Raw genomic sequence first — 23,897 nt, 5'->3', positions numbered from 1 at the left:
TATATATATGCCAAAGTGCATTTTCCGTTTTTTTCCACTTGTCCATATACACATTGCACCATACATAAATAGTTACATTGTAAAAATGACTCCGTATTTACAAGTATAATATATATTTCATATAATATATAAAACTTTATATTAAATCTAGGTAGATGATATTTGGGATAGTTTGTGGGGTCCATCTGTGTTATCTGTGGTTGTTGAGGAGGATCTCCAGCCAGCAGGGGCAGGAGGTGATGAACTGTCTTGAGTAGCAGGGGCCCCAGCCCTTAGCAAAGCTGATGCGCACACTGTTAGGGTCATAGGGTCCATCCAGGAGGTCAGCCTCTGTCGTGTGCCTCAGAAGGAACGAGCGCTCATAGTCAAACACCTTGATGGAGTAGCCTGGCATCACCTTCCGCACCACCAGAGTTCTGCTGTTGGGCACATCCAGAGTTGGGGAGTTGACAAATATAGGGTGCTCGCTGCGGTTATACGCCCAAACGCCATCAGGCTCTTTGCTGAGGAGTATGCCGTAGCCAATTTTGCCTCTTGTACGCTGAACAGTGCTGCTGCGATGTTCCAGGTTGAGCTGGCCCAGGCAGAAGCCGGTGCCCTGAGGTAGATCATAGAAGATGCTGACGGAGTGCTCATACACTGTGTAGAGGCGACCCACACGTGTCCGGTGCTCCCAGTATGCCACATTACACCAGTGGCTCTGCTTAGGGGCATCAGGTGACATACTGGCATCTAGAAGAGACAGAGAAATGTCCATTACACAAAACATAAACAAATGTAAACAGGGCTAATAAAAAGGATGGGTTGAGTTTTAAGGGATTAACTATCCCTTTTTATTGTTCAGAGCAGATGGCCACACTATAAATACTGAAGCAGGCACTGTATTGAAATTTAAGCCTTGTATAAATACCGCTGCTTGGACTTCTGTCCAACACACACACACATACACACAAACACACACACACCACCGCAACTATACATATCCTGGGGGTGGAGGGTGTAGCGAGGTCAGTGCAGCCGAAGACCTGCACTTCCACCGTCTACCTCAAGAGGGCACTGTAGGGATTAAACACTGACCACACTACAGAGCTGCTGGTCACACATGAACTTCCAAAACAAATTCTGTTTACTTAAATGAAATCCAGATTACACTCAAGTGTTCCCCTCTGAACGCCTTAAAACTATAATATCTAGAGAGTGGAATAGAGGACACGGTTATAACGTAGAAAAAATGTTTTGCACATTTTAATAACTTTTTAAAATTTCTTTTTAGCAATGGAAGCAAACCTGGCATCTTAAGACTAAACATCTCCGTCCACTAAATCAGCTTCTTAATTCAGTTTTCATGGCTGCAGTCTGTGAAATCTTTTCAGTGACAGACCTCAGCACTCCAAAGTGAATTACTGCTCCCAAGGTAGACTTCGATCTTCACCATACCGAAGAGAAACACACATACTCACTCACACACACTGCTGACTACTTTCAGAAGCTGCTCAAAGCTGTCTTACATTTATATTACTCATAAAATCTGTGGTACAAGGAGAGGACAGGGCTCGATGGATGAGAAAGAAAAAGAATGGAAGACAAACAGTTCCAAGTTTTTCACATCCTGGAGACTTACTGTTCTCTTTGTCATAGCTAAAACGAGTCAAAGGTGACGTTATTAGTGCCATGCACTTTGGTTTCATTCTGATTATAACTTTATTTTTTGTTGTAAGCATTTTTGTCACAAGCTGTGGCTGAGCTTGAGGCATGAATCTGTGTGCAGGTCCCTCTCTACATATATACAGCCGTTATGTGACGGCAGAGAGTAACACCTGGTTTATGGTTGCAGTTGTCGCCCTCACAAACAACAGCGCAGATGCTGGTCTTTGGTGCTGTTTTGGCTTGTCCTGCCCACGCGATTTTTGTAACCTGGCGGACGCGGCTGGGTTGAGCACCCAACTGTGCTTTACTTCCATTTCAATGATATATCAGTCGAGGAGTTTAGAGATTTCCAGATTACAGAGAACAAGATGCTGCAACAGCTTGAAAAAGATGAGACTCGGGGGAAAAAATCTAGACTGAATCAAGTCTGGTGCACTTCAAGCTGCAGTTAAAACAATGACAGGGTGACATCATAGTTGTCATGCAACATAATCAATGTGGTTTTAGACTGCTGCAACAGCTGGAGAAGATAAGACTTTCTGCAGAAAGCTAACCTCTCTGATCAGTGTTGACATACTCATTTCTATTTTCATAAAGCAGCAGTGTGTCTGAAGTGTAGGACAAGATTGCAGCGAGCCAAGTGCGCCTCAAGCACATGTATGAACATTTTTACATCTGTCCTGACGTCACAGTATGTGCAAGCAATGACCAATGTGTCAACCATAACCGTGGTTTTAAGGAGCCTCTTTCTCCTCTTCCCTCGTCTTCCTCACATTCCAGAAGAGTGGGGGTGACGGTAGAGGGCCAGGCAGGGGGTCCCCCTCCCCCTCCAGCCAGCTCTTCCCCTGCTGTGGGCCCAGGGACGGCATTCAGCTCCCTGACAACTTAGCACAAGCCCGTGACCCGCTGACCCCCCAGCCTTCATGCTATCAGCTCCCATTAACTCACACACAGAGTGATGCCATTATTTTGCTTCAGAGAGTCTATTGGCACAGAGGATTTAAAGCCTGGGCCTGTGGCCCCATTCCTTTCAGTCTCTCTGCTCTCAGGGCTTAATGACCGCCCGCCCCATTAACAAACGCCTTTAAGGTGGAGCATCACAGATCCACACCGCAACAAAATGCCTTGTTCACCTCCCACCCAACTAAATCTTTCTGCTGAGTGACCCATACTAGTAAAGTTTATACAAAGATTAGCAAAAACGTTGACCAGACTTGCACAGAGAAAACGCCTGCTGGTTCGAGGCTCTCTGTGTTATGGAGGGGGAAGAAAAGAGCGAGTGAGTGGGGAAGTGTGGAGGTGGGGGGAAGCTGCAGACAGGCTCTCTGTGTGTTTGCGCACACACTGATGGCTTAAATGACCCCCTCTCTTCAGGGGCCCCAACATGCATGTGCCATTAGTAAATTCCACACTCCAGCTCCTCCACTCTGAGCTCAACTTTTACTGCAGCACCGCTCGGCCACACAAAGAACTCAGCTCCAACTAGTTTACGGCCGTCCATTGTCTCAAATCGAATGGAACCCAGACATCAAGGTAAACTCACTTTGAAACTGTGCACAGAAACACGAAAGACCAAATGGCTACTGTCTCCTTCTCTTTGGATGGAAAGAACAAAGCAAAAACAATCTGGTCAATGATATCTAGTTTTCGCACATAGCGTGGTGCAAAGATAGTCAGTTGGACTATGAGGACCAGGAAGAGGAATAAGCAGGACAAAGGTTAAAAATGTATTTAATGCTAAGCTTGAGCCTGACGGAAGACAGCAAGCACAGAAAGAGCTGTGCTTTTTCCTGTTGCTCTGTTGTGTTTAGTGTCTACGTGTGCTTTTGCACACGTGCCTGTTTGGACTAGGGGAGAAAAAACAGCATACATGCTTATGTTTTTGTCCTAAATTTGCTTGTTACGGATAAACGAGCACGTCTGCCATAACCTGATTAAATTTTATGGTGCTTTTCTTGTGCAGAAACACTACTAGCCTGTTCTATCACACCCGTGTGATTTATTGAGTGTCATGACATTTTTACAAAGCTCCATTTTCCTCAAAACATGCTACAATGTCAAGATGGCATTTTCAGATTTACATGTTTGGATCTTCTGCAAATGTTTTTCTACAAAACTGATATAAGAGTAAGAAGGAGGACTTAATTAGTAGTATCTGGTCATAAAATTATGTAGATACATGCCAGACCAAGACTCAGACCAAACCTTAAAAATTCAGACATCAGAGAGGCAGTTCAGTGGAGGTGAAATGAATGGTTGTGCCTCCCTCCCCTTTAGCCACAGCATGGACACCCAACTCTCTCAGGCTCCATGTTGGCCTGCATGAGGTTCTGCTCTGGGTGGAGCCATGATGGCTGGGAGCAATTACAAGTGCTCTGCATCCATTTAACCCTGCCACCTTTTAACAGCTCCGTTTACCCATTAGAATAGTAGCTCATGTTATTATTGTTATTTTATTCTCAAAAGCCTCTCCTCTTAGTGTCAGTCTCAGAGTCAATAGATGCCGAAACAGCATGGACGCCACACTTCCTGTTCCTGCAGCCAGAGGCAATGAGCTAAGCATATGATGGAGCTGATCAATTTTAAAGTCTTACATAACCAGGCTCACATCAAAAAAAAAGTAGAGATCCATAAATCTGTGGTATTTGATCTCTAAACGTTTCCATGGCCAACAGGAAACACAGTATGTGGAATAAAGCATCTAGTCTGGTGTTGTAGAAATATGATAAGAACAGGCTGTGTTTGGTTTTCCTTTAGGCAAACAGATTTGAAATGTAGCAAACCAACTATCACATTTTAGGGAATTAAGTGTAGCTGAGGACACCTGTATCCACATATACTTCACTTAGAGGTACAGTGACACACAGTAAACAGCGCTATCTAAGAACTGCTACTCCCACAGCCAGAATTCAGTGTGTTTGATTTCCATAACAAGATGTGATCTCCATGGAGACGATGAGGAAAATGTTGATTTTTCTGTTTCCCTGTGGCCTCTCTGATTGGACAAATTCCGAGTGTCAAATGCAGGGCATCAGATCTGTCAATAAACACGGACTTATATCAGTTCTTTTGAAGTTAGGAGGCTAAAAGTTACGCATGCTCATTTGAACGCAAAAAGAAGTGAAGTGTCAGCTACATGTTGTCCAAGCAAAATGTGTTTTTATTTCTTTGTGATGGAGAAAAGAATGGGAGAAGTAGTCAAACTGAAAAAATACAAAAGTATTAGCAAAATGTGCTAAAAGGCAACCAAACCTGCCGCTGTGGTTGTAACAATGCAGGTGACTATGATGGTGATAAGCAAACACAGCAAACATGGATGACATATTTATTATGTTATAACAGAAGACAAACATGCCATTGAAAAAGCCCTTAAGTACACCTGTGTTAAACATAATTTGCCCAAGCCTCTTCCACAGATTTACATCTGGAAAAAAAACAGGGGGCGAGCAGATCACCCTGCTTGCTACGAGTTCCCTGCACTCCAGGGCGAGTCTGGATAATTACTGTTAAGTACACAAAAATGAGGGCTTGAAAGTTTCAATGGCAATCCTTGATGATCATCCAGTAATGCTTTTAAAGACAGCATGAAAAGGGAAGGGAGAGAAAAAAAGGGCAGAGGGAGCAGCAGAAAAGAGCTGCCCTGGGGTAAACACTGCTCCGCAGCCTTGGAGTGAGATGAATGGGAGGCCGAGTGTCAGGGACAGGCAGACAAACAACAGCTTCCCCTCCGCGCTAACATCTCCCCACCAAGCTCCAGGGCCACCCCCATTATACTTTATCTGTCCTAATCCGGAGCGGCTAGCAGAGATGCACTCATTCCTCTGCAACTTTGCTGAACAGGAAAAGAAAAACACTGTTGCCAGACTTTTTATGCAGCACAGTTGAAGGGAGGAGAGGAGCAAGCTCTCATTCTGTTCCAAGGATTAGATTCCCCTCCAGCTATTAGACTCTAGTGGTGAACTGATAGACTCTAGACTTGTGGTGGAAAGCAAGGACTGAGGACTGTGTGTGCATGTGTGAAAATTTACAATTCTTTCTTATTGTGCTTTCCTGCCCCATCACCCCACACATTTGTCTGATTTCTTTTATAACTAAACAACAAATTCATGGCTTTAATTCTGTGGGCAATAGCTTCCACAGGCTGACTATAACCCCGGAGCAGGCCACATTTAGGCTGGCGTCTGGGCTATCACTGCCATCAAAGTCGGCTTTATCAGACAGATATGCTAACTGGAGCTGCTCCTACATGTCTATGGATTTTTCTCCCTGAGGTCTGGCCTTTCTCTGCTGAGAGAGAACAAGTGATATAGACACAGCGATATATATGCTGGGGACACACACACACACATGCTGTGGGAGCCCAGGAAACTGAATCCAATCACCAAACCTTTCTGGTCACAACGGGAATGCTTTACATTGTCATCCGCTTCCTCCTCACTTTCCCACTGTTTCTGTTTTGGGATGACCCCACGAGGGAGGAAAAGTGCTGCACCCTTGATAGCAGATAACTAACAGAATCCATAAATTAAATCAATAAACAACAGTGGGTGTAGGAAGCTAAGGAGGCTAATACGAAGGAGCCATCTGGGCGCGTCAGTGAGGCTGCTGGTTTGAGAGAAAAAGGCTCCATTTTTTTTTCAAGGGAAGAAAATGTGCTGCTCATTTCCTCCAAGTTTCCTCCAAAGCTCTGCAATGTGTCAGAGACATAGAGCACAAGCGATGGTGGTGATCCAAGTGAGGCCTTCAAGAGCCTTTCAGGGTTCGTAAAAGCTCTGTAAAAACTGTGGGGGATATTTGCGAATATGTCATATCTACAGGCAGCCTCAAAGGCCAGCCGAGTCCGAGTGAGCATCGAAAGCAAAGCGCTCAGCCAACATCCTGCTGGGTGGCTGCGCTCTTTCACCTCCCCATACAACCTATCTTTTTGCGTGTGTGTCTTGTTTGTGTGTGCACAAGTGTGAATGTGTTTGTTTGCTAGTGTGCGAGGGAGGTTCGAGCCAAGTAGGCTGGAGCGACTGAGTGGAGAAGACCCTGCACATTCCTGAACCCCCCCCCCTCGTTGTGCCTCCTAACTTCCTACTCTGGTTAGGAGTGAGGGGGGTGAGGAGCAGTGAGAAGGTGACTTTCATTTGGTTAATCCTCAGCAGTGACATCACGTGTGAAGTCAAAAAGTTTCGGGTGCGTGGCTTGAAACGTGCACAAACTTTCTTCTGGGAAAACCGAGATTCCATATCGGAGGGAGAAAAGCAACTTTAGCTAGGCTATGGAATCAAGCTATGATGAAGGCCTGGTTTCAAATGAGCAGTAACAAGGAGCTCTATTATTTCGAGTTATGTTAGTCTGACTAATTTAAGTCGAAAGGTAGGTATTTGGTTTCCACCGGGCCGGGAGGTGGAGCAGCTATGATGGACACGCTTGCCGTTCAAACAATGGTTTTCTATTGATTGACCCAGTGGATCAGAGTCTGTGAGGAGAATGTGTTCTGTCAGGATAATGTGGCACCAGAGTTTCTGTTTCAATCACAACACTTGCTTGGGTGTAACCCACACTGCTCCACCGCGGGCATCCAGACACCGGCTCCCAAAACAAAGACAACTGCCCCCCCACCCCCACCCGACCTCATCTCCGATAAGTCAGCCCGTTCACAACAAGCAAGACATTCATTAAAAATGCAGGAGTGAACATTTCCAATAATTCACAAAGTCCTTCCCTGTCAACATCTGCAAAAAATCTTGAAGCTAAAGGGAATGGCAGGATTTCATTAAGTAAATTATGTGTTGGCAGTCACAGAGAGGGGAAGAGGGGGAAGCTACAGCCAGACTTCTAATCTAAACCGTACCCTGAAATGCGACAGGCTGACTGCACGTACTGAGCCACACCGCCAAGGCTTTAGAAATGCACACAAATAAAAGATAAGTTAAACACACGACAAAAGTAAATACAGTTTTCCCCGGGGAACATAATAAATGAGAGTTTTCACATAAGCCTGTTTACAACTTGTAACAACTACTACTTGCAAAACTTGATCTCACAATACAATCTACTTTGTCAAGTTGTACTCAACAATAAAGGTTTTCTTGTCAGATATAAAACGGCATCAGTTTTCAGGAACAAGATGAAAGGCTCCAAATTATGTCTATCATACTTGGCCGTATGTTAAGACAAGGTAATGGAATGAAGATATAGCTCCAGTAGACTCCAGTAGACCATGTTCAAGATAAGGAAAGAGGCCAAATAAAAGAAAAAATCCAAGCGCTCTATCTCAGTTTACATGCAGAGAGAAAATTAACCAGTTCCTTGAAGCACTAGGAGTTTACTGTTTAGCAATACACAATAAGCTATCTTTTCCCTCCAGCAGCAAGAGTCTCGTGTAGAGATGTCAACTGACATGGGCCCCTACAGTTAATCCACAGAGCATTCTCAAAGCTCAAAGAATGTGCTGGCTATTCTGAGTTTTAAAAATACTGACGGCTATAGGTTTAGGCACAACTGTCAATGCTCCTCTGGGGAGGACTGGGGGGGGGTTAAATCTATTTTTGCTTGCAATCAGGCCACAGGCTGGCCTAAATCATAGCCGGCCTTGGCCTGTGTCTGGATTTATAATTGTGGGTGAAATGGTCAGAAAATAAAAACAGCATCCACAACTGGCACCTCCTTCGCTACTCTATGCCAGTTGTGGACGCAAGACTAGCTCATTTACGGAGCCCAGCTCGAATGGGAGTATTGTTCCCCCTCTCAGCTTTGAGGGGAGGCACACTAAAATGCTAAACTAACAGTTGGGCATTCCATACATTTTTAATGGCATTGCACACTCTTTATTTGTTGCTCTAACCCTTTGCCCCAAGCTGAATGAATGGCCCTATTGGTGGAGAGTGGTGCTGCGCTGCAGTGTGAAGGGAGTGAGGATGGCAACGGCAGGCCTCCCTGTGCACATGTCAAGATTAGCTCACTCACTTTATTTGCTAAGGTAGAATATGGGGCAAAAAAGAAAATTATAGCACACCGAGCAAACCTCCTGTTATTTCTACTGACTGTACTTTCTGTGTGGTAAGGCCTAAAAAGAAACACAGTCCACTCTGTAAATCAAATGACAAGTACAGCACTGTGAGCCTAGAGGCTCGGTCAGGTACGAGGATATAGATTTATCTGGGAGTCCTTTAGTTAAGTTAATCAAACACCCAGCAGCAATGGCACCATACTGGCTTGCCAAACCGAGACAGTTAAATACTAAGCTCAGCAGGCTAGTTTCTGTTGACATGTAAGGGGTTTCAGGCCTCTCCAAGGACTGCTTTAGATTAGCAGGGCTTTCACTTTGCACGTAGAGGTCACATTACCTCACCGCATCTAGGGCCTGTGTTGGTAATACAAACTGAAAATCAGCTCTCAAAACAAATGAGTATTTGAACAAAAGCTCAACAAAGAGTAAACTAATTTCTGAATTGCTGCGATAACTGAAGAAAATAAAAAGGTGCTTACTTCAAACTCCTATTTCTTCTGCAGAACACAGTAAGCCTACACATGGAAGATTTCTTCCCTATAAACTGAAGTCTTCCTTTAAATGCCTCAAATAAGGTCAAAAAGGTCAAAAAGCTGTAAACAAAAAGGTAGAAACATTAGTATACAATTGCCAAAACAGTTTCTTTTGCACATAAGAGAAACAATAATATCATATGCACAATGACCCCTCTGGAAATGCAAAAACGTCTGTTGGACTCTACTGAGAATCCTCGCTGTCATGACTCAAGCCAGAAAAAGTTGAAAGCAAATTTCTGACACACCACGGTCTAACAATGCTGAGAAAGGGAAAATGAAAAATGGCCTTATCGCTCTTATCAATGGCTCTTTTTTTCTGTGTGTATGAGTGTTACGTAAGGGGAAACGGAAGCCAGCTTCCCAGGACAGGAACGGATACTTGAGACGAGGACTGTGGGTACAGGCCCTACACCGCTGCACAGAGAATAGAGCACCAGACCCTTCAGGATGTATAGCTATAACCCTGCTCCACCTCCCCCAAGCCTAAAATGGGACTCTGCAAACTGGACAAGACAAACGGGTGAGGAGAGCCCCCTCATGTCCCCTGAGATGCTGGCCTTCTCTTCAACATTCCTCAGTCTCTCCCCACTGTCAAAGGGGCAATTCACCGCCCTGCAGTGCTACAAAACCCAGGCAGCTTTTTAAAACAGGATGTTTGTATGAGGCCTCCTTCCCCTCAAATAAACAATCCGCAAAACCTGATTTCGGGAGGCAGGGTGGAAGCACTCGAGTCACATTATTTCCACATCCCGTATCCTGGAGCATTTGGGCTCCTGAGGGAGTGTGGGCGGCCAGGCGCTGGGAAGGCTCTGGGCTGCGGTGGAAACCTGAGGCCATGAGCCAGGCTGCAAGGGGAGATGAGCCGGAGCTGTATCAGTCTGGGGTCTTTAGGATGGAGGAAGGGGCTCATGCCTCGATGAGGGAGGGGGACATCGCTAACATGCTGATGCAGCAGACCATATGCCAGACTATACCTCTGTCAGGGTCCTGCTGCTACACCGAGAAGGCCAGATGTCTTATATACAGCGTGTGCAAATGATAGAGATGCAAGATGACAGTTATTTATATTCAAAAACAATAAGCCTATATGATGGCACTAGGGGTTACAATTAGGCTAGAGAGAGAAAAAAAAGCCAATTCAAAGTTAACAGTGGGGACAAAATGGTTTGTGTCCTGTTAATTACCTCTTTTTACTTTGTTTGCCCCTTTGTTTTTACTCGCCGGCTCGCTTTACGCACCAAATCTACTTGGTTAGGTTTTTTGCATAGTTGGCGAATTTTATACGATGATGAGATTGGAGTAATAAACTTGTCTAAATACTGCCATAAGCCCAGAGTGTCACAAGACAGACACCAAAGGATGCCAGCGGCTTTGACAAAATGGCAGTTTCCGACACCCTCTGATAAGAGCGGGCTGGTACAGTAGACATGCCTTTTAATTTATTTAATTTCTGTTTAATTAGATCCTAGCACAAGGGGAATCACATGCCTTCGAAGTCAGATCAACAGGAATGTGTCCAGTCTAATCTGCTCTAATCAAGAGATGCATCACATGCCTTGATTAGACTGTCTAATTATTCCACGCATTTCCACTGTCTGACGCAGACAGAGTGACTGGTTTGATGTTTAGCGCTCGCCTTCTCGTGAAACCAGCTCCGATAAGAACAATTTAATGCGCTTAGCTTATACATGTGAATGCAAAATAGATATCTGTTGCCTCATATCAGTGAGACAAAAGATATCTATCTACCAACTGCTTCGTTCCGCCAGAAAGAAATAGCAGAGTGGACCTGAGACAGCGATTGTCTGCAGACAAGACATCTAGACAGCACTGGTCTTTCCACCAGAGACAGGCTGGCAGACACAGAGGAGCAATCTATGATTATTGTGTGGGAACCGTGACTACTTGCTTATGCCCTCTTTCCTTCAGCAGCAACTTTCAGTCATTGCTTCCCTCCTCCTACTTCCCTTCACTCAAAGGGGAAGAAAAGAGAAAAATCATTTTTTAAAAAGGACCCTTCTCACTACACATGTCATCTGGTCACTTAACCACTATAATCTGAGAGAGCCCAACCAGTCACACCAGTGATGTCGGCTCAGAGCAGCATGACCCTTTATAAATTGTCTTACATGGATAAATCCCGGTGGCTTAATTGAGGACACCCCTCCAGTGGCTGATGAATATAGGCAGACTGGAGCCATTGTCTTAAAACAGGCTCAAACAAAGGAAAGTTCTGCATCACTCCTTGTACAAAAATAGTACAGATACTGTTATAACTACATGTAGTCACAATTACTCACAAAAAAGCCAACAGTCAAAATAAAAAAAAATGTATCCTTGGTGACTGAAATAAGTACCAGTGCAAAAATATCTCACATTTATGGCTGCTCAGAACAGCAATATAATGAAGCAGTGACAAGCATAAAGAGCCCCCAATGTCAGAGACAATGTGACTGACATAATAAAGTCGATGCGTAGAAACCCCCCCCTCAGACAGTCATACAGGAAGCAATGAGATCTGCATCAAAGGGCTGTGTACCGATGTCCACACAACGAGGCCCAGGCAGTGAGGAAGCATGTGCAGGCAGAATGTGAGAGGCAGCACTACACACTCACAAAGCATTAAGCTACATTACCTACTAAAAAGCTGGACCCAGTCATGATGTGAACTGACATCATCGCCACTTTTAAATAAATCCTGCAAACAGTACAAATGTCTGTGCACATATAGGATCAGGAGGTATGAATATTACACACATTCTTCCTCCCCTCACTCCCAACCGATTGTTGCAGATGGCTGCCCCTCCCTGAGCCTAGTTCTGCTGGTGGTTTCTTCCCGATGAAAGGGAGTTTTTCCTTCCCGCTGTCGCCAAAGTGCTTGCTCATATGGGGGTTCGTACGATTGTTGGGCTTTTCCCTGTTTCTGTATCATTGTAGTGTCTTTACCTTACAATATAAAGTGCCTTGAGGCAACTGTTGCTGTGATTTGGTGCTATATAAATAAAACTGACCTTGAATACAACATTGTGCACATGGAGAAGCTTTTGAAAAACATTTTAGCATAGTGCACAACTGCACAAACTAACCAAAGGGATCAGGTGAATGTATCTGAACTGTAACTGTAACTCTGCAACAGGAACTTTACGATATAGATCGTACTGGTTTAATGGAATCTTTACAAACACTAAATAATCTGAGGTAGAAGGAGTATACCTATTCAAATTGATCTGAATATATTCTGTAAAGTGGCAGAACAAGCTTATCTACCACACCAACCAGTTCCGATCTGTTTCTGTGCCATTGTGTGACGCAAAAGAATGCTCGGCGGGTATTTCTGTAGCCCAGGGCTGCAAACTCTAGTCGACTATTTGACTGCACCCCACCCAGCCAGTGCCCCCCAGACTTGCTTTTAAGAGGTTTACTTGTTCCTGCATGAGGGGTGGAGTCTGGATCTCACACAACTCTGGTTACACACAGACACTCTCTCTACCTAAGCTGGCGGGGGATTCACAAGGAAAGTCATCTCCAGGTCAGCAGCATGTTACACAGAGGATAACATGACAACATGCATTGCAGGTTTTATGTTAAATCAGACCTACTGTATGCAGGCTTTATATGGAGGCCTTCAAGCTTGTGGTGTTACGATGAAATAGAGCTTATTCACGATGGAGTTTCTATATCGTTGACAAGATGCTGATGTTTATTCTACATGGAAATGCTTTTGTATCTGAAACCTCTTAGTATAGAAAAACTCTCTGCTGGGCCCTGGTCATTCTCTTTCCTGAGTTGATTTTGCAAAGTTTATCACAGTCATTGCAGAATGATCTGGCCTGGCCTGCAAAAACAGTTGGAAGAAACCAAAGCCTAGCATGTCTAGATCCTCCCTCACCAGAATCTCTGAGGAATTGTGGTGCGCGCTCTGACAAGCCCCTCATTTGTTGACTCAGGGAGTGTCGCCAGGCCATGCTGAGGTGGTGACAGCCTGTGCGCTGGGGAGGAGGGGGCCTTCGCTGACTGAATGCTTCAGTGCCAGGTAGCCATGTCAACTTCTCAGTGTCCTGGCCTCTGAGCCATGGCAGACCCCTTAACAGGAAATGCAATTCCCTGCAAGCCCCCAAAATCAGAGGTCTGACTCCCTGTCCACATGACACTGCGCATGCTGGCTAGGACCCTAGTACGAAAGGGGGAGGCATGCTCACTGTGGGCCATGAGAAAGGAGAGTTTCATTTCACATCAGAGGACAGGGCAGTTTCTGCTCGCCTCCTTTGGTGTGGCCCCATTCACAGGAGCAACTCCATTTCCGTGAACCCACCCCTCCCTGCAGCCCATTTACAGCCAGGCTGGAGGTTGGATAGGGTTGTGTGTCTGTGCACATGCATGTGGACAACTACGTGTGCTTGTGTGTGTTTCTGAGCAAGCTTGGATCTTATTACAGTTTGATCCCACTCAAATATTTCTGAAAGAAAAACAGAGGAGGGGAGGCCAGCTCTGAAGCCAATGCACACGCCCCACTGAACCGCTGCACTGCTCACAATGAAACCTTTATCTTTAAAGCTTGGACTGTTTGAAATGGTCCTTAATGAGAAAGAATAAAATACACCATCAAAATGAAACCTCCCCCTCACACACTCAATTTTGTGCAGAGAACAGCACTGAATTGTCGTTAAAGTACACTCCAGACACATTTTTTCCAGCTAGACTCAATTTAACCATTTCAAAGCCATAAAAACAGGATGATGCCACACTCAAAGCTCCCCTGATTTATTACAGTGGAAATATTACAGTTTACCAATGCAAGTGTATGCATTTAGCTTCATATATTCAGACGCAGACAACTGTGCAAAAAACATGGGCAACCACAGGCAAACGCATCAGCATGAAAGACGCTCTTGTTTACAACTAAATGATGATCTTTATTACTCAAACTACCAATTTCAAATATAGTTCGGGGAAGAAAGCAAAGCGCCTAATCTATTTATAATTGATCTTTACCACACGGATCACTTCATCTAACAGAAAGTGTTAGAATCATTCAGGGTAATAAGTGCTAGTGAGAGCTGATGTGCCACTACTTCAAACAGCAGTTCACACATATATTAAGAAGTAAGTCAGGAAGGAAATATAGCTGAAATCACAACCTAAATCCATGTATGCACAAACATCCAGACAACTTCTGACCGCCCATAATCAGCAACCGTATTTAACATCACACCAGTATTTACACACTGGCACTTCATGCATTTTAACTCTACTAATCAATTTGGGAAACTGGTAAAAAAAAAACACAAACATGTCAAAACTGCTCATTTGTCCACTGTAGGTAAAACAAAAACACGTACCTGAAAATTCCCCTGGTGTGATGTTTGGTGAGCTGGCTGCCTCGGTTTCAGTGTAAGACAATGTGGAGTCTGACAGATCTGTGGGGAATAAGGCAGAAATCAACCCCTGATCTACTAACAACGCAGGCAAGTAATCCATATTCTTACTTATCATCAGCCAGAGACACTCAGTGGTGTAGTCTCTGAGTAGTACATACAGTACAGCTGCAAACAGCATTGCTCAAACATTCATTTAGTAATACAAAAAAGAATTCTGAGAAGTCTTTCTTTTTAAATCTTGTTCATAATTAGCTAATAAGCTAATACTACAGCAGAAACCCTGCATTTGTAGACAGTCAGTTTCTCTGTATTACAGCATATTTGACTGATTTTGAGGACAGCGCTGAGATTAACAGTAAAAAGCTCAGGACCGAAATTAGTCAGACCCCAAAGTCAGTGATTAGTAACATTATCCTTTGGCCTTTGTGCCCTCCAATAAGCATTAAAGGTAGTCTCACAATCTCCTGACAACTCTCTTTATGAATTTTATCCTGCATCTCATGTGCAAATGCTTCCAGCTCACTAATATTTGTTTTTCATGCTGCCACCGCTTTCTTTAAATCCCGCACAGAGCTTGATTTATAGGCCAGCGTGGAGTCTAAGACACAGTGGGCGATGTCATTGTTTGCATTTGTACTCGTGTGCTGGTATGTCTGCACTGTTCTGCCACTCAGAGATAATAAATATTTAACAACAATTACTTTAACTGAAATGAAGGTAAGAGAGAAGACATTAAAACTGATCAAGTTTATACACAGTTTGTCCGAGCTGTGAAAATGGCGAAACAGCACATGTAAACACTGGAAGAGTACTAGCTGTTGCATTAGTATTGTGAGCTGGATACAATTACAGCCTAGTACACTTTGTGTAACAGTTATTAACCCTGTGCTAATCAATAGACTGTGTTTACATGGCGCATTACTACTACGGGGCCTGCATCACCATGACACATAGTTATTTCTGTGTTAGGCCGTGGCGTAGGGTCTTATGACACTGAATGCAGTATTATAAATGAAATTTAAAACTGCAAATCAGATTTAAACTTAAAGACACTTAAAAAAACACTCAAGCTTTAATTCCTTGGAAGTCCACTGCACTGAGTGAGGGACTCATCTCCATGTTGTATTTTCTATGTGTTGCCCTTCATACACCGAACATCGTACAGCCTCAGGTTAGTCTTCTGTTAAACCACTGCTTGCTTTAATAAAATGAAATAATTTATTCTTTCTCTTCGCAGGGAAGAGAGCTAAAGCACCTACATAGATATATTTGTGTCTGCTAATGAAACACTATGAGCGCGTTAAAATTGAATTACCAAAAGATTAACTGCATTTTGAACCAATTCAGTGGCGTTAAAGATTTGTTAAGTGATTCAAAAACAGCAATATTAGAGATGGGTTGAATCATTTTGACATGACCGTAATAAATAAGGCCAATGCGATTATATCATTCAATTCAATCAACTCATTCAAAGGAATTTGAAGCAATTCTTGATCATCAATAAAAAATAAATAAAAAAAACAACCCATGCAAATACACACTGAGCAGGGTTGAATTATATGGGCCGGCCACACCTCTATCTGCCTGGCTCTAGCTGGTATGCTGACATTATGCCACAAGCTGGCACAGGTCTCATCTCAAAGCTACCATGTAAATTGCCAGTCATGGTGCCCTGTTACAGCCATTACAATTCTCCGCATTACTCTATTTGTGCTTCTTCCTGTTAAAACAGCGACTGACTGTGCTATTTCCAATTTACAGGTCTTTAATTCGTATTATTTTTATTAATACAAAAATCATTAGACATCAGTCATAACGATTCTTCAGCACTCCCAAACAGAGAAAGTGCAAGTGCTAATAGCAGGATTCAGATGAAGATGAGGAACTGAGGCGCAACAGAGTTCAACTGTGTTTGTCACTCACCCAGTGGCTTGTGTTCTTCATTAGGGGAAAGCCTTGAATAAGGAGGTGGGGGTGACTCTGTAACACAAAACAGTAATGTCAATAACCTTATAAAGGGAAAAAAAAAGGAAGGTAAAACATAAGGTTAAGTCAGTCGTGAGAAAATATGGACTTGTGGAGCTAGGTTTCAGAAGATCTAACATTTGCGACACAGCATTTGTATTTTAAGCACTAATTTGATGTAAGAAAGATGTTTTAGGGGGAGAAAACCTCTGACGCTGGTGAAAATGTTTAGAGGCTGGTAACTGTAAGGTTTTGCGTAGACTATACTTTACACAGGCATACACATATAATGATCTAGTATTTAGATAATGTTCTAGTATCAAAGATCTATCCAGACGTTATATTCTGTGTGAAGTCATGCTGCGCTTTTTGTTTTCAGTAAAAGCAAGAAACATAGCTCACATACATAGCTCAAGTCAAGCCACAAGAGAAGCTTCAACACACAACATTTCAGAGGAAACGGCAGATTGCACCTTGACTCTTACAGCTCTGTGTCTGCGCTACGAAATAAATTCATTTTCTTCAAACGCTAGTTAAAAAGCTAATAAACCAATGCGAAACACTTCCTTCATTTGTCTCTGTTACTTGAGGAGATATTATTAAAGCTGAGCAGTCTTTAATATGACCACAGACTAACCCTAACTTTTAGTTAATGTTTTAATAAATACGAGTAAATCTCTTTTTAACTTAATTCTGTTCAACGCCTTGACTTTTTTCTTTTTCCAATAAAAAGGTGAAACGAAGAAAGTAACTTGCACAAGAAGAAGGAAAGCACAAAGGAAAGAAAACTTTGCGAGCACACAGTGACCTCGCCTACAGGGAAAATGGGAAGGAGAAAAGCATAATAGCAGTGGGTCCTTTAAGAGTGGCGGCAGTAATTGCCAGGATCTGAACTCAGTCACTCAGATACACAGCTAGTCAGTCTGGCGCCAGTAGTATGCAAACTGTATATTATCACCACTCCTTCACCTAAATAGCATGAGGGGACCTCCTCAGGACAAAAGGGCTTTTAAAGCGCAACTTGAAACTGATCTCATTCGAAAAGTATAATGCCTGGCGAAATAAAAGGGAAAAGTTTTTTGTCCACTTCAATCTCAGCTCACTGCTTCACATTTTATAAAGTTTTATTCCTTAAAATCCCGTGTGTTAAACTTTGAACAGTATTATAGTTTTAGATAAATCTTAAGTAGGCTGAGCTACAGTTATGTTTTTAGCTTAGTTTTTACAAAAGGGCTGACTTCTTTTACACTAAAACCTGTTTGTTTTACTGAGTTTCATTCCTGTAAAAACCCTGTTTTTTACATTCCCGTCTACAAACACTGTCAAAACCCAGTGATTAAGGTCTTGATTCAAAGCCCCCCCCCCCCTTGTGAATAGTGTGAAAGAAATACCAGCTCTATTGGGCCACGCATGAGCGCATGTGAGCTATGTCTACTACAAGCCTTAGTCCCAATTTGGGGTATGTGCCTCTTTCCCTCTTCTTATAATTCATCTTGGTAGTTTCAGTGGGGGCAAAAAAATAAGAAAGAAGAAAAATCCCACAGCACAGGCTCACTGTTCAGCAGATGGAACAAATATCACACTCTTGTCTATCAAACTGATCTTTTTCAAACCAATAAACAGCAAGGTTTGTCAGCAAACTTGAGGTTACATATATTGGTTCTGATTGATTTGGACAGCGTGTTAGGACACCAGAGCCAAAATCCACATCAGTTTCCCCCATTTGCTCAATATGAATTCTGATATTGTTAAACTTGTGACTTTGAAGTGCTTGTCACAGCCAGCTGGCTCTAGTAAACATGGATGTTATGGAAAATCCTCCTCCTGTGCCAGTGAAGGGACAGAAATACTAACGCTTGCATCTTTACACATGATACCAGGCGTTGTCACTGGGTCAGCGGGGTCGAGTGGTCCTGCGTTTAAGGTTTTTCAAATCGTAGACCCCGTCCACTGCCAAAATCTAATGCGTTTAATAGAGGTCAGGGAGGTTCTGCCATAGATAGCTGATTGATTGTGGAAATAAAGCTTAATCTCCAGCACACGCCACTTAAAGTGACATACAGCAGCGAGGCTGTACCTCTGAGTAACTCTAAACAGCCACATACATGTCATACACAAAAAGTCAAAACAGAGGTACTGGCAGTCACTCTGAAGGCACCGACTTGCTCAGACACACTACACAGTACACACAGTACTGTATACATGGACAGTGGAACAAACAAACAAACTCCCCTTTATTGGAAACTTGATGTCACAGGCCACTGAAGTGAGCTCTGCAACAACAGAGCTGTTCAAATTTGACATTCTGGGTCAAAACTGACAGGCACAATAAACCGCTGAAAAATTTGTGCAGATCCTGGCGTGTTTTCAACACACGCTCTGCACAAATATAATAAAATTACCCAAGGTATCATCTAAGTAATCTGCCCCACATTTATGCTTTGTCAAATCTTCGTGCATGTCCCTTTGCTCGCACTTATTATTATTGCTCACCTTGCAGTAAAGATGGCTTTGGTAATCATTAACTGTTTAATCAAATGGCCAACCTTTCTCTATCACAGGGTATGAAACCAAGCCAAACAACAGGACAAATAAGGCAGTGTGACAGAAAAATTTCCAAGGCCCTTTAATGCCCACCCCTAAATAATGCTGGTTTCTGCTTGTAACTCTAACACGATCTGCCTTTAAATCAAATGGAAAATGTTTGAAAGTTAAATGAAATTGTTGCAATTAAAGAAAAGACGCAATATTGTGCAGTAAAGGTGTGTCAAAGTGAAAATACAGAGACAACTTTGAGGAACGTTTTCATGCAAAACAAGTGCAGATGCCCAAATGCTTAGTGCTTTGTTGTCATTTAAGCTATTGCAGGCCTTTGTGGTACAACATGCATGCAGTTTGTGTGGCAGACTCTTTTACCTGGCCCACAGAGTCGACTGTAGTGATAGGGGTTGCAGCATACTGTTGGACTGTCCGGGGCCCCAAAGCTCCTACACTCACAGAGCGGTTTGAGCTGGGCAGAGTGCTGGAGGTCAGACCAGCGGTACAGTTTACACACAAGCAGCTGAGGGGATGCCACATGGCCGCCGAATCTCAGCTCTGTCCGTGAAACCATAACACAGTCGCTCGGCATCCCTCCTCTGGACTCCACCGCTTCTAGTAAGGTATCCAGCGCTTTTTCCTTGAGCCGTTTTAAAAGAGCGTATGTGGCTGATTTCAGTTCTTGCTCTAATACCGTGCGTGGCATCGCCTCCTGCGCCTCCGGAGAGTCGCTCTCTCCTGGTCCAAGGTTCCTCAGCCCGAAGTGACACGACCCCGGACCCCTGGTGCCCTGAGCCGTCTCTGCACCCCTAAGCTCGGAGTGGTCCCGGTCTTTAAATAAGCAGCACGTCACCGTCCTGCATTCGCTGTCCTGTAGCGAGCGGGGGCTGCCCTGCTCCTGGGCACACGCGGCACCCCCATCCTGGTCCGATGTGACCCTCAAGTCGCTGCTCTCCACGGGGCACACCCCCCCTATGTCCAAGACAAGAGACCCGCTAGGGGTCATCGGTCTGAACTCCGTTTTGGGAATTTTCTCTGGGTTGTAGCTGAACAGATCGTCCCTACAGCCCTCACCAGTTTTGCCAATTCCATCTTCCCCTTCTTTATCTGGGATCAAACGGCTTCTCCACAGTCGCCGCACAAGACCTGAGCGTTTCGTCCTGAACATACGACAACTTGAAAATCTATAAGGATTTTTTTATTATTACTCTTGTACGGATATCCTAATATTAAAGACACTTCTCCGGTCGTTGCAAAACATTAATGACGGTGAAATGCCGTGCAGTGCATGCACAGCCAAGTGACGAGCATTGGTGGCAAAACCGCAACATTAAGGAGATTTTGTTGCATCTACAACAGCAAAACCGAGCAACAAATGCACTGCAGCATTCCGATCAAAAGGCATGAATTCAGCCGATTATACTGTAAATAAACAAGCTATGAAACTGTGACTTATTCTCCTGGATCGCTGTGGAATGGACTGTTTACAGCCTTTTTTTTCTTACAAGCAAATAAAAAAATAATCTGAACACATGAAAACATATAGTGATATACTCTATAATATAATCCAAAGCCAACAGCCTCCAAAGCAAGACGACAACTCGCTGCCTCAAACAGTTCCCGACTTTTAGCGACCCCAGTTCTACTTTCTACACCGGCACGTAGAGCATGAGGTACTTCGATGCGTTTTAATCCAAAGAAAATGCAGCGCAAAGTCAGGATCCTTGCCCTCTTCTCGAGATGTCAGTGCACTTCTTCTCTTTTTAAAATCCAAACAAAACGTCCATGCGTGCTGAAATGAGCTTTACGAAGCCGATCGATCCGGGGCTGAGTAGAGCTCCTGCTTCTCTGCTCAGATCTAAACCAAACTGCAGCCCAGATCCCGTTCTTTCTCCGTTTCTCGCTCTTTTTCTTTCTGCCCCCCTCCTCTCTCTTCCTCACACACACACTCACGCACACACATACACGGGGCCCCCGAGGAGAGCGGTGGAGCCATTGGCTGACTACCATCATGTGCTAGTCTAGACACTTTGGCGGCTGAGCTGCACTGATTGTTGCGCAAACAAGGTTTCAAGTTTCTTAACTCTTAAAGGCGAAACACCCATCTCTCTTTTTAAGTTAAAGTTACAAAAACTTATTCACACCCACTGCACTTAGTATGTAAAGTTTTTACAGAAAGCAAAAACAAACAATTGAGAAACTCATATGCACCAATATGTGCTTTTTATTTCTCCCCTGAAAAGTCTGATTATTTTCATTGTTTATTTTGTTTTCTACTTCATTTTTTTTATTGAGCCACAAACATGGAATTTAACTAGAAATTTTTAGACAATAATCTAATAAAGTTTATGAGATTATGAAGAGTGAAGACAAAGCATCAACATAGCATAAAAGAAATAAGACAAAAATAATGATGCTGACACTCATCTTTCAGTCTGTCCTCACCTAAACAGACATGAGTAAATAATAAAACTACAAGAACATGGAAAGCCTGCAATTGCATTTACATAGGATGACAGATAGGACGATTTTGCATTAGATCTAATCTTTGACCCATTGACCTCATTAGGAATTTTTTCTTACTGAAAATACAGTTTTTCTGCAGTTTTGTGATGACATCACATGCATTGCCTTGCTGGGTGGGAATAAATGCAGTGCTGATCACAGTAAATTCACACATGATGAAGTTTTAGCTTTGATTCAAAGCACCAAAACGCTCCAAATTTAAACTAGTAGTTTAAGTATTTAAATATGTAAGAATTGTGTTAAGTTAGAAACATTATTACATATAGAAATTACACATTATATTGGGCTCAGGGCCATGTAGCTGGTTTTCTGGCTGCGTTGTGTTCAGATCAACACAACTTTAGGATATTTTTGGTCTTTAAGTATGCCTGAAGTCTAGAACCCACGGACCTCACCAAACACTGTGTGTCATGTCTTGAGATGCTCTGCCAGGACTTGATTGTGGGTCTTTATGCATTCAGTTTTGTCCCCAGTAAATGACAAAGACCAGGTGACTGAATTGGCCATTGAAGAGTATCCCATTTCTTTGCCTCAAGAAACTCTTGGGTTGCATTTGCAGTATGGTTTGGGTTGTTTTCTGACTTTCTGACCCAGTCTTCTTGATCTTTAGTGTAACCAGTGGTTTACACCTTGGTGTAAAAACTCTGGATATCCATTTATGAAGTTGTTTCTTGATTGTAGACTTTGACAGTGATACTCTCACCTCCTCAAGAGTGTTCTCACCTTAGATGTGTTAGATGTTATGAAGTTGTTTTCCTTAATCAAGAACATGGACACAGCAACAGGGTTTCGGTGTAGCCGAGATGGGCACTGCATACTTTCTTTTGAATACCTTACCCACCTTGTTGATTTGGATACTCCTAGAATTTTTTCTGAGTCGCTGATAATCTTATTTCAGTTTTCAGGGCTCATTATCTTGCATTGGCATCTCTTTGGGCCTCATATTGAGAATTTCAGTGAAAAGCTACCAAATCCAGTTTCAGCACTTGGAATCAACTGCAGATCTTTTTATCTGCTTAATGTGTCATAGAATGAGGGTGCAGGCCTCACCTGTCTATGAAACTGCTTGTAGGTAAATTGTCCAGCTACTTTTGGCGGTCTTCTGAAACTGTGTAAAATGGTGTAATTTCTAAACAGTATAGCAACACTTTTGCAATATTTTAACTAAGCATTTGAACTCTACACTGGTATCAGTTGGGGAAATGGGACTGCAATACCATACTGTGGGTGCTTGGATGTCAGTTTCAGAAACCCCTGCTATTTATGTACTAGTGAAGCAACACGCACTAATATGTTTTCGTAGTTATTTTAGAAAACCCTTCCTGCTTTTTAGAACTTGCAAAGCTCCTATAGCAGCTTGTTTTAGTAAACAGAAACTACACGTGTAGAGGTAGTGGCCTTCACATTGGCTGGAGACACAACAGGTGAACCCTTACGCACTGACCTCTCCGCGGTTCTGGCACCTCCTAATCTCAAGTTTCTTGTCTTGTCAAGACAGGCTGCAAATGACATGGATTTCCTGTTTCAATGTAGAGTTGTACCAACTACTTACCCTACTACCCATTTTTGACTGAAGTCAGACATAATGTTACACTAATATACCCAGTATTCCCTAATCGCCCTTAACCATCCGTCATCAATTACTGGCACAAGTTTAATTTAAGTGAGTTATTACTTTGATTTGGCTTTGTAAGAATTAAAAAAAAAACATAATTAAAGACTTAAAAGTTTAGTAGTAAAAACTGCTGGTTGGCAATAGAAAGCTTAGTAACTAAAGTTAAACCCAATATTAAACTTGTCAGTAAAATGAAATTATACCATGCTCAAGTCAACCATCGGTACTGTGCTAAAATGTTAAATAAGACTTTTCAAATTTTTAACTCATATTAAGTGTACTTTAACCTGATAACTATCTTACTTATGTTTGAATGGAACATATGTAATCTAAGGCTTTAAATATAAAACTGTATCTCTTATATAAAGGGTTTCTTTATTTCAGTATTATAACAGGAACTATGGACACATTGACTTTTTTTAAAACTTCATAATAAACACATGCAGCTTTCACTTGAGCACCTCTGAACCTCTCCAGGTTGCTCCAGTGGAGACTCCAAGCTTTGGCTGCAGCAGCATACTGTGCCGGTGTCTGAACTGGAATCAGATTTCCCTGGCAGGATCAGGGCTTTGGGGCAGAGGGAGGTTACTGAGGGTAGACGTGGAGGCCCTCATGCCTGCACTGTGTTAGAGGCACCTGTTGCAAATGCATTCCCTTTTGTAACTCAATCACATGTCAGACAAGGGAAAGAAAAC

General features: G+C 43.0%; 1 protein-coding gene across 1 annotated transcript; it reads right to left on the bottom strand.

Moving 5' to 3' along the window:
• Window positions 1-14: 14 nt before the first annotated feature.
• Window positions 15-20,971, bottom strand: smad6b (SMAD family member 6b). Its single transcript, XM_005730056.1, has 4 exons — window positions 19,440-20,971; window positions 16,482-16,538; window positions 14,520-14,597; window positions 15-732 (listed from the first exon to the last, which is right to left on the bottom strand). Exons 1-4 carry the CDS (start codon window positions 20,227-20,229, stop codon window positions 191-193), a joined length of 1,467 nt encoding a protein of 488 aa, XP_005730113.1. The 5' UTR covers window positions 20,230-20,971; the 3' UTR covers window positions 15-190.
• Window positions 20,972-23,897: the final 2,926 nt, after the last annotated feature.

Source organism: Pundamilia nyererei, unplaced genomic scaffold, assembly GCF_000239375.1.
Source record: "Pundamilia nyererei isolate P.nyererei 1_Seehausen unplaced genomic scaffold, PunNye1.0 scaffold00035, whole genome shotgun sequence".
In the NCBI taxonomy this organism is placed as follows: domain Eukaryota; kingdom Metazoa; phylum Chordata; class Actinopteri; order Cichliformes; family Cichlidae; genus Pundamilia; species Pundamilia nyererei.
Note: the sequence above shows the minus strand (reverse complement) of the source record. Positions and strands in the feature narration are given on the sequence as shown.